Below are 11,201 nucleotides of genomic sequence, written 5' to 3' on the forward strand. Positions count from 1 at the left end.
ACATTTTTCATTGTCACCATTCTGTCATTAGTCCAGGTCAGTCATTCATCCGTGACAAACAGAACTGATGATGAAAAGGAGAGGAATGGCTCCCTCTCTCCATTACGCTCTCTTTCTCACTTCATCTCTTTCTATGTCACTCCCTCCCTCCCCTGCTCTAGCCTTCAACCATCGCTGCTACCACTTCGGCCACTGCCCCACCATTGCATCAGGTACCTACCTGATCACCTGACCACTTATCGTTTCATCTCACCCTCTCCCTCGTGATTCATCATTTGTCATCCAATCATAAACAGCCTCATCCTCAATGACACACGTCAAGAACTTCAAAAATTGTCGGAACTTCAATTAGGAGATGACACTGACATTGAGGTGACGATGACATGGCTGATGATTAACCACAATCAATAACAAAAATGTCGATTGATATTGACATGCTGTCAAATGTTTGTACTAACACAAATGTTTGTGACCTTGATCTTGAGACCAGGTATCACGAACTCATCCCTTGAAATATTGAAATGTCCCTCCCTTGATGTAGATTGCTTGGGAGTTAATTATGGATCTTTGCCGCCACCAGACTAAGACAGCCAACTGCACACAGCCTACCTGTAGTGGGCTCCTGTCTATCATGCGCATCGCTTGTCTGTAATGAGTATGTTACCCCACCTCCACCTGCACGCCGTTTGCCTGTGCTCTCCAAAGAGCAACTCTTCTCAAAATATCACAAGGTGCTGAGTCGGAATCCCATTAAGGATTCTTGTGGTTCCGGCGAGCACTTCAACCACACTCCACCTCTCGTGAATAGCATGTAGCAACCACAGCACCCGCCATCCACCATTGCACCATCACCTATCCATTGGCCGTCTCCTGGACAAATGACTGTCCCCTCCCCCCCCATTCTTCCTGATTCGCAACCGCACGTCGCCAGCACCACTACCTCCCGCACCACATTTTCTTACTTGATTTTACATCTAATCTGCAGTACTTCATCATTCATTTCTTGGGCATAAAAGTTTCATTTCTCCATGAAAACTGAGCTCACCAACTCCTACAAGAATTTGGCTCAGATCAAGTATCCAATTATCAGAATAGCTACACATCATCATCCTCCGAGCCAAGAGCTTTTCCATGGCGGAATTCCCTCAAACATGAAGGGAAAGGCAGTGGGACAGGGAAGAATCTGCAGGCGCCCCAAGATCAACCATCATCTTCATCATTCATTTCTTGGGCATAAAAGTATCATTCCTCCATGAAAACTGAGCTCACCAACTCCTCCAAGAAGTTGGCTCAGATCAAGTATCCAATGATCAGAGTAGCTATCCATCATCATCCTCAGAGCCAAGAGCTTTTCCATGGCGGAATTCCCTCAAACATGAAGGGAAAGGCAGTGGGACAATGAAGAATCTGCAGGCGCCCCAAGTTCAACCATCTCCTTCCAGAGGATCTCTCCCATCAATCGCCGCTCCTTCTTCTCCACCTTAACGGCAGCGCACATCATCTTCCCTCCTCCCCGGCCGCCCTCCCAGGCCAGGCACAGAACCCCGCCAAGGTCGGCGATCATGGCGCCAGCCAAGAACTTGGGCAGGCGCTGGTCCACCCCCTCCACTTCTCTCCATTCCCCCATCTCCGGATCGAACCCCTTCACCTTCCCCAGGAAATCGTACGAGTAGATCACCCTGTCGACGGCCGCGGCGCGCCCCTTCCAGCCCCGGTCGAGCACTTCAGAGACGGCGCTCCACCTCCCCTTCTCGGGATCGAACTGCAAACCCCCGCGATCCGCCATAGCCAGAAGCTTCCCACCGAGAACAGCGCTCCCGTGAATCCACTTCTCCCGGATCGCGATCGGGCTCGCCAGCGGCCTCCATCTTCCTTCCTCCATGTCCAGAACCTCCGCCCATGGCTCCGTCGACGGGAGGCAGCCTCCGGCGACGTAGACTCGCCCCCCGACGGCTCCCGCGGCGGCGAACTCCCTCGCGGCTCGCATTTTTGGCCCTCGCCGCCACCGATTGGCTCGAGCGTCATAGATCTGCACGGCGGGGGTGGCGATCCCGCCGGTTGCGCCGCCGAGGACGAAGAGGAGGTGCCCGATCGATGCGCAGGCGGATCCCGCGGCTCGGATCGGAGGCGGAGGGAGGGGGACGACGGAGGAGCTGCTCGGATCGAGGAGGAACCAGTTCGTCGGATTTGATCGGGTTCGAACGTCGACGCAGAGGAAGGGCTTGGTGGCGCCGGCTAGAACCCTAATCGCGAAGAGATCCGGCGATTGCAGAGCGGATCGCCATGATCGGGAGACGAGGGCGAGCTCGGGGTGGAAGAAGAAGGGGATTCTTGCTATGCACTCCATGGCTAGGTCAGCTGGAAGCCCTGGGATCGGCGTCTCCCTCTCCGATCTCCATCTCGCCTCCTCCATCGCCCCCCACCTCCAAGATTTGGGAGAGAATTCCCCCTCTGTTCTTATAAGAAGATTATCTTACTGCACTGCAGTAAGATAATCTTCTTATTCTTCTTTCGTCTTGTGCAGGGACGCGGACGGGACGATTTTTTCGTCTTCTGACGAAAAATCGTCCCGTCCGGCGATACGGACAAACCTTGTGCCGAAAATTCGTCCCGGGACCATGGACGGGACGGATTTCGTCCGTGGGACGAAAAAAACGTCCGTCCGGAGGTCTCGGGACGAGGGACAGACGAATCTGGACGGAAAACCGCCAGATTTACCTCCGACGGTTGAGATTATAGTGCAGGGACGCACACGGACGGGACGTGGACAATTCGAGACGAAATTTGCCCCGTCTACGTCCAATGTTAGCGTAGGGACAAGGACGGGACGGTTTTTCGTCCACCGACAAAAGACCGTCCCGTCCAATAATCTAGGGACGGTTTTTTGTCCCGTCCAGTCCTCCCGGACGAATTTTCGTCCTAAAATTCGTCCCGGACGAAAAAAATATATTTTATATTTTAAATATATTAATATAGATTAAATACAGGGATTTTGATGCAATTGTCATAGCGAGGCCACGTGGCAACATCTCAACCGTCGGATGTGAATCCGGCGGTTTTCTGTCCAGATTCGTCCGTCAATCTTTCGGAGCCTCTGGACGGACGATTGTTTCGTCCCACGGAACGAAAACCGTCCCGTCCGATGGTCCCTGGGACAATTTTTTTCGTCCCGGGACGAAGAAACCGTCCCGTCCGCGTCCCTGCACTATAGTTGAGATATTATAATCTATTAAAAATAAGATGTGTTTTTTTCGTCCCTTACTTTACCGCAGAGCTAATATCGGACTTATGACGTGGCGAAATTCGTCCCGTCCCGTCATTTGTCTCGTCCGGACGATCCGAAACAAAGTGAAGCTTTCTGTTTGCAAAATTTGGCAACGGTTGACGATTTGTCTTCCGTTCCGTCCCTTACCGTCATCATTCTAAAATTCGTCCCATTCGTCCCCTCTCTGATCAAGTGGCAGTTTCCGGCGTCCTATTTCGTCATCCGGCATCCGTCCCTGAACCTGTTATCGTCTTCTTATCAGTGAACAGTGATTTTGACCAAGTTATCCTCGCAGGCTGGTATAGAACGGGGCGGAGCTCTTCGCTGAGCTTCTTCTCCGCCATGGCTATGGCGGCGAGTGCTGCTCTATCTCCGGCCTTCGCGCGGCTGTCTAACTCTAGATTTTGCGCGAGATCTGTGGCGGGGAAGATCGGAGCGGGCAGAGTTCGGAGAGATCAACGGGGAAAGATGATTGGATCTCGCATCATCGCGGCCGCTGCTATCGAAAGTTCGCCGGCGTCTTTGATCGACGAAGATAAGGTACGGCGTCGTTGCATTGATTGTAGATCTTCTTCCATGGTTTGGTACCGCGCGTACTGTTCTTGGAACCCTAGGCTTGTCCGGTGACTGCGGCGACGAAGGGATCAGAGTTTCCCTTCTGCGCAAAGTTGAACTCGGTAGGGCGAATCTCGTATTAATTTATCATTCATATTACTCTGCGGAAGGGTCCTGATCGTAGCAAATTATTGGTTTTTACTTCACATCAGATTCCTGTGTTCTGGTTGAGTCCAGACTGCTACTCGGGTACGTCTCATTCATCGGATTCAACTTGATCTTTAGAAATCCTCCGCGCAGAGACTTGATCTCGTATCAAAATTTCTTTCATATTACTCTGCGGAAGGGTCCTGATCGTGGCAAATTATTGGTTTTTACTTCACATCAGATTCATGTATTCCGGTTGAGTCCAGACTGCTACTCGAGTACGTCTCATTCATCGGATTCAACTTGATCTTTAGAAATCCTCCGCGCAGAGACATGATTAACATTTTCTTCAAACATGAGCAACCAAGTAACGTTAATCTCTCGCATCAAGCATTACATTCTTATCACTCCGCGGAAGGATCGTAATCGAAGCAAATTCTAGCTGTGTTCTTCGCATCAGATTTCTGTCTACTGCTCTACTGCCTCTGATTCATCGAATCCGGCCGATTTTTCGGAAACCCACCTCGCAAAATGTTCATTGATAGACTCTGATCGTCTCTCTCAGGTGGATGATCTGCTGAACAGCGTCAAATGGGACGAGAAGGGTCTTGCTGTGGCCATAGCTCAGAACGTGGACACTGGAGCGATCTTGATGCAGGGTTTTGCTAACAGGGAAGCCCTTGTCAAGACTATCTCCTCCAAGAAGGCGACCTTCTACAGTAGATCGAGATCGTCCTTATGGACAAAAGGGGAGACCTCCATGAACTTCATCAATGTCCACGACATCTTCCTCGACTGTGATCGAGATTCTGTATGTTCCTTTAAACTGTGGGTTTTTTCTGCTATTTTTTCCCCTTCTGAATTACTCTTAATGTAGATTATATACCTTGGAAAGCCTGATGGCCCGACCTGCCACACGGGTGCAGAAACCTGCTACTTTTCATCAGTTACCGACATCCTCAAAGGCGAAAAGGTTGGAATTTTTGCTAATCAGATGGCTTAAAATCTCTTTTTTTGCGGGGATAGAGTAGAAAGATGTCAATTCTCAGGTGTTGTGTTGTTCTTCGAATGTGTTTTTTTTCAGGAACACAGCCATGGGCTGGCCCTGACCTCTCTGTATTCTCTCGAGGACACCATCCGTCAACGCAGGGATGAGATAGCCAATGGAGTCGATGGAAAGCCTTCCTGGACGAAGAAGCTTCTTGTCGATCATGATCTCCTGTGCAACAAAGTCCGGTAATTCCACAAAATTCTATCAACCCATTATCTGGAATTTCGGTCTACCACTCTTTAGTAATGAATTTTGAACAGCGCAAAGTCCAAGTTTCATGCACATTGAAGGTTGTTCCTCTTGGACTGGGAAAGAGACCCACAATTTTTTCCACTATCATCATCCTCTTTGTCTTCTTCTTCTTTATAGGATCATCATCATCATCATCTTGATGATTATAATCATCTTCATCATCTTCTTCTTCTTCTTCTTCTTCTTCTTCTTCTTCTTCTTCTTCTTCTTCTTCTTCTTCTTCTTGATATTCTTCTTCGTCTTCTTCCCAGGGAAGAGGCGGAGGAACTGGTGCAGACTTTGCTGGGAAATGAGGACCAGTCCCGAACTGTATCCGAAATGGGTGACCTAATGTACCATGCCATGGTATTGCTGGCTGTGAAGGGCGTTGAAATGGAGCAAGTGCTCGAGCTTCTTCGGAAGAGATTCGCCCAATCAGGAATCGAAGAGAAGAAGAGCCGCAGCCGTCCCGCTTAAATTTCCTCTCAAAGACTTGGCAAAAATTCACTTCATTATCGCGTCACCATCCTTATCTTTCCCATGGATGCAGCTGAAGAGGATGGCAAGAGAAGGATTGAGATTTTCAAAGGAAGATTGATGTTACAGATAAGTTTCTGGTGCAGAAATTTTAGGCAGATGGATTGATGATAAGAAGCTGATAGAGGGGAGAGTGAAAGATTGATGTACTGCTTGATGATGTGCGAGAAAACATTTTACAAACTGTCAACCTGACCAAATGTACTTTTTTTGAAGTACTTATCAGATGATATATCAACAAATCTATTATCTATATCTCTACCTATCTCTCACTATCGACCTACCTACCATAAATCTCCGCATCTTTTATATATTCTTTGAAGTTTTTTTTTTTGAGCAAAAAACATGGTGCCGGGTACGGCAAACCCTGGGGTTGTGCCCGTAGACCGATCCAGTCGTGCCTTGGACGCCACCCATGGGGATTTTGTTTATAAAGTGAAGTGTTTATCAACGTTTATAAGCGTGGAGCGAGTATAAATATCCCAATTACACTCGGATCACACTCGTCCACGCCCATGTGCAGAAAAGAAAATGATAGATAAGTGATACCTGGCAGGTGCTCGGGGAAGTGCTCGCATCGACGTCTCACCAGAGCCCCCCTAGTGACAATGGTGGAGCAGTGTGAGAGCTGTCCTCGCCTCTGACAAGTGGCAACGATGGGGTGCGTGGCGAGGCTCCATTCGAGGTGGGCTTAGTTCACCCCGCTAGTGTGAGATGATACGGCTTCGGATTAGGCAGAAGGATGAGCGTTCCCACCTCGAGTGTTCCACGCAATCCGCAAATCCCGCGGGCCTGTTGGCGAGAGTATGCGACGAGTGCGGACAGTCGGCAAGTCGAGACGGTCGACGCGATGGCAGCCCCTAGCTGTCGGCGGGAGTGCCTGCCAAGAAAGGAAAAGAGAAGGGTGCGATAGGATCTGTTATATGATAGGATCTGCTTCTTAACCTTGTTGAAACTCGAGGTTTTTCACTTGGGTCTACAATTTTCTTCATTATTGGCTCTAACATTTCTCATTAGGCCACAAGTGGGGCATTAGTTCGTGGTTGTAGTTTCTTCTTTATTCATTCTTGGTCTATATCTTGTTCTTAACTTCAGGCTTCTACTTCTCCCATTTTCTTTCCTTGAAGATGAGTTCTTTGACTTTGTGAGTCCAGATAAAACTTAGGCACATGTGATCCTCATCTTGCGTACTTCACATGATGTTGTCAATAACATTTTGGTCGACTCTATCTTATCTCCAAATTCTGTTAGTTCTGCTGCCACTAATCAGCTATTTAATTTATAATCAGTCAAACCCAGTTTTTTAGATAATTAATTTGCTTCAAATGATCAGTGCCCATCCAGATATGCAGTTAAAAGTTATATCTAGGTTTTGATGTTGATGTTGAAAGCTCTAGACATGGCATAAGTAGTATGGCTGTATATAAATAATAACTCAATTAAGGAAATGAATTGTTAGCCAAAATTTAACTACACAGGTTCTCTACAAAAAGTAAATTAGTGGTGGACTATCTATCCCGATGGGGAGAAAGAAAGACCAAGGTTAACCAATTGCATATGATTTGAGATATGAGATTTAATTAAGTATTATTCAACATCATTGCATTCGTTTATTTCTTACTGCAAGACCCGACATGGGTCTCAGAATGATGTATTGAAGGGGGTCACAAAGATAACAGTCGACAAAGCTGACACCACAAAGTAGGGTTAATGAAAAAAGTGAAGAAATTGTGCACCCTTCATGATGTTCTGAGGCATGTGTTGTAATTATATAGTTCTTATGAGAGTGAGCAAACTTGTAATTTGATATGACTTATACAGGACGGATAGAATCGGGAATATGTGATTCTTTAATGTACTATTTTTGTAAAAATTATTATCCCCTAAAGGGATAAATATTGTAAGAGGAATATTCTTCAAATTTTGATTTCTTTTACAGTTGAGGAAACCGATCACAAATGATTCATTTTATACCTCCACAAAACCATTCAATAGAAATTTATTTGTTGGGACCCCTACTCCGACAAAGCAATTCCTCTTCCTTGAGAATTCATGCTTAGGAAAATATAAAAGATAAACATGTTTGGAATTCCTCCAAATTCTCCAGACTTTCAAATATTCATGAAACCCTTTAAAGATGCATTATTGAATGAATGATATTAATTGAGTATGAATTTATAAAATGGGCTTAGAACAAAAGATGAAATGAAGAAACTAATGCAAATTCCTAAAAAAAAGAGTCACGGTAAAATTGTGAAGCGCTCACCAATTCACCTCCAGGTTTATGAGAAACTGTAAAAAAAACCATACAAAAAGCTCAAAAAAGGAACTACATACTAAAAATCGACTCTTTAAAATAGGTCAGTATGGATAAGACTTAGAGGGATGGAACATTGGCAATGGGGCGTGAAGGTAAGTATGTATTGGGGTAAATCAGGATGGAATGACAAGCTGGAAAATGGGAATGACAAGCCATGCAACCACCCCAAGGACTGTGCGCATACCATCCCTACTATGACATTGTATTATTAGTCCTCAATAAACCATATATCATGTTGTCACCCATATTTAGGTTAGGACAGATAAAAAGGAACACAAAGGATGAAAAACCATAAATGTCAGCAAAACATGTAGTTAATAGAAGAGAGTGGAACCCATCCCACTCCATCATCTAGTTAAAGTCAGTATTCAAACCCTGCCTGAGTAAAATAGGATGTCAAAACAATAATTGAGAATATGCATCAACAATGGGAGAAATGAAGAGATATTAAAAAGAAATAAATGATTAAAGTTCTATGCTTTATGTTTCTATTAGAATGTATGAACAATATATTGAACTATTTTATTTAGGAATTCTTGTGTATTGTGTGAATAGAAAAAAAAATATTTTCTATTATTCATTCATTTACTATACTGCAACAACATCCTGTAAATGATTTGAATTAAAGGTTCAATTCAAGTAGAAAACAGATAAATGTCTCTAAATCTGTATCATTTATACAATGAGTTTTAGGTAGGGGTTCTATAATGATCCAGCTCCTTCCAAATTATCACCAATTAATTTGAGTATTGTAATACTTTGTTTCCCAATTTGGTCATTTAAGTGAGCGAGACTAGATCATAGATTTTAGATTCTTACGACATGTTTGAGAATTTTCCGTGTGTTTTATCACAGAGAAGATTTGAAACTTGCTTCATATCTAGCCAGTTCTCTGATAGCACGTAAATTAAGGGGTTAACCATGGGAAAGTTACACTTGTTTATGCATTAAAATGAATATATATATATATGTGTGTGTCAACCTTTAAATGATTGTACCAATTTTAAATTGATATTCTGATTTTTTTATTAAGTCAGATTTTAATGGATTTTAATTTTCTGAGTCGGCATATATCATGAATTTTTTGAACTTATTTCAGAGAGGTATGGATTTTCTAAGTCAAAAAATATATTTATTATATTTTTATGACTTAGTATTTATTTTATAATGATTTATTAGTCTATTTTTTTACTTTAATATAACCCCGCCACATATCACCATTCGATTCGTCGAATAGCAACCAATCAAGAGTATCCACAATGATTAGCTGAGCTCATCCTTGCAAAAAAGCACAATTATAGCATCGTGAATCGCGATGCCATAATGCACCAATCATTATTGGACAATCTAACACACTTTTTTGCCAGAGGCGACACGGACCAATGAAATAAACTAAACGATATAAATCACAATAATTATGATTCTCAGATCGAGAATATTTATAATATAAAATTATTAAAAGAAATGTCAAAAAAGTGGCGGTATATGTGGCGTGCACGTGTAGCACCACGATTGATAAAAAGGGATTTCAACCCTGACGTGGTGCACAAAAATGCACACCACATCAGGCAACCATCTAGGACTATTCCCCTCTTTCTGACGTCAATGACACGCATCAATGTGTCATTCATCAAGAAAGAGAAAATTATAAAGAGAAAGTGATGTGGCGCATAGTGACATGTCGTCATGTCATGTTTAAATAAAGATGAAAAAAGGTATTTTTTGTCTTTTCTACTACAAGTACATGTGGCATTCTCAGAGCACGTGATTGGCGGAAGGCGAGCCGATCGTGACCATGATTAATCTTGTCAATTGGAGGACTTAACAAAAAATTTAAAAAAAGGAAATATGAGTGTCAATGACGGGGAGAGAGAAAAATGAACGGCTAGGATTTCTCCAAATTTAAAATGTGATATATGATGATCCATAAGTCCGATTGAACTGCAATTTTCAGGGTGTTTCTTCTCCCCCCTCCTCTTTCCATCCATACCATCTGATATATAAATAGAGGTGTGGACCACTGTAAAAACCATCCTTAAACTTGCTTCCTACTCAAGTGGGCTGATTGAAAGACAGTGAGCTTTTGAGATCCATCAAGTTGAAGAGAGTAATTAGTAGAGGGGGAGCTTACCTGCACTGACAGATTTCTGTGTTCCTTGCAGAACGTAAGGATCCGCCCTAAGCATCTTTGCTTTACATTGCTCTTTCTCTACATTATCAGTCGCTTATTTTGATTTCACTACATTGCCATTCCATCACCTCCACGCATTCTCCACATCACATCTTACCACCTCCATATCATCGTAACACCGTTAACTTATTTGTTAATTAACGTAATCTACTCGTTCGCTAAACCATTCCCGTCGCTCTTTGTGTCATTTATTATTTCACTCTCGCATTCACTCGCATATCTCAATCCTGTATTATCACTCTCTACTAATTACTCTCCTCAACTTAATATCACTATATTGCTTTGTATTTTCTCGTCACTTGATTTTGCATTTCATAAATATATCTTCCCATCTCAAATAATGACCATGTATAGAATATTAAATACTTAATCAATATTCCCTGTGGAGATGATCCATACTGATCTCTAGCTAAGATTACTAAGTAACAAAACTACTAACGACGAGTTTTAAACCCTAATTTTGTGAATATCATTCTCCAATCACTAGAATCATTGAATCAGGTATCCATCATACAATTTTTTTGATATTATTTATTTTAAGTACAATGGATCAATGATGGACTTGATAGATGTTCTAGACTTCAAGCCAATCACACATCGATGTCATGTTTAAGTTCATTGATATAAATACTCATTCATTATTATTCTTGTGTGATGTTCAGATTTCGAAGGTGCTTGAATATATCTAATAACTAAGTAAATTATGATGCAATCATAATACTGTGATTCATAGGCTTTAAAAACATAGTTTGAATATTCCTATTGAAAGGATACTAAGATGGACATCAAATTTTCTAGAAAGAAAAGGACCATAAGATGGGATTTACTGGATTACTGGGCTCTGATTTACTGTGTTATTCATGGTGACTAATGTAGAAAAGTACATAATTAGAAGATGGTGACA

At 43.2% G+C, this 11,201-nt stretch overlaps 2 protein-coding genes across 2 annotated transcripts; one reads left to right on the forward strand and one right to left on the reverse strand.

Moving 5' to 3' along the window:
* Positions 1 to 406: 406 nt before the first annotated feature.
* On the reverse strand, positions 407 to 2,462 carry LOC144704865 (F-box/kelch-repeat protein SKIP6-like). The gene has a single exon (XM_078577429.1). The coding sequence runs from the start codon at positions 2,411 to 2,413 to the stop codon at positions 1,370 to 1,372; it is 1,044 nt and encodes a 347-aa protein (XP_078433555.1). The 5' UTR covers positions 2,414 to 2,462; the 3' UTR covers positions 407 to 1,369.
* A 1,083-nt stretch (positions 2,463 to 3,545) lies between these two features.
* Positions 3,546 to 6,039, forward strand: AT-IE (histidine biosynthesis bifunctional protein (HISIE)). The gene is made up of 5 exons (XM_078577431.1): positions 3,546 to 3,805; positions 4,533 to 4,778; positions 4,845 to 4,940; positions 5,052 to 5,203; positions 5,522 to 6,039. The coding sequence occupies exons 1-5, from the start codon at positions 3,608 to 3,610 to the stop codon at positions 5,724 to 5,726; spliced, it is 897 nt and encodes a 298-aa protein (XP_078433557.1). The 5' UTR covers positions 3,546 to 3,607; the 3' UTR covers positions 5,727 to 6,039.
* Positions 6,040 to 11,201: the final 5,162 nt, after the last annotated feature.

This window comes from Wolffia australiana, chromosome 6 (assembly GCF_029677425.1).
Source record: "Wolffia australiana isolate 7733 chromosome 6, ASM2967742v1".
Lineage (NCBI taxonomy): Eukaryota > Viridiplantae > Streptophyta > Magnoliopsida > Alismatales > Araceae > Wolffia > Wolffia australiana.

What these genes read in the sequence shown, in the direction of transcription:
- LOC144704865 (XM_078577429.1), bottom strand. Translation starts at nt 2,413, where the DNA reads ATGGAGGAGGCGAGATGGAGATCGGAGAGGGAGACGCCGATCCCAGGG.
- AT-IE (XM_078577431.1), top strand. Translation starts at nt 3,608, where the DNA reads ATGGCTATGGCGGCGAGTGCTGCTCTATCTCCGGCCTTCGCGCGGCTG. An exon ending in TCGACTGTGATCGAGATTCT is followed by an intron (nt 4,779 to 4,844) that starts GTATGTTCCTTT and finishes CTCTTAATGTAG; the next exon opens with ATTATATACCTTGGAAAGCC. An exon ending in ACATCCTCAAAGGCGAAAAG is followed by an intron (nt 4,941 to 5,051) that starts GTTGGAATTTTT and finishes GTTTTTTTTCAG; the next exon opens with GAACACAGCCATGGGCTGGC.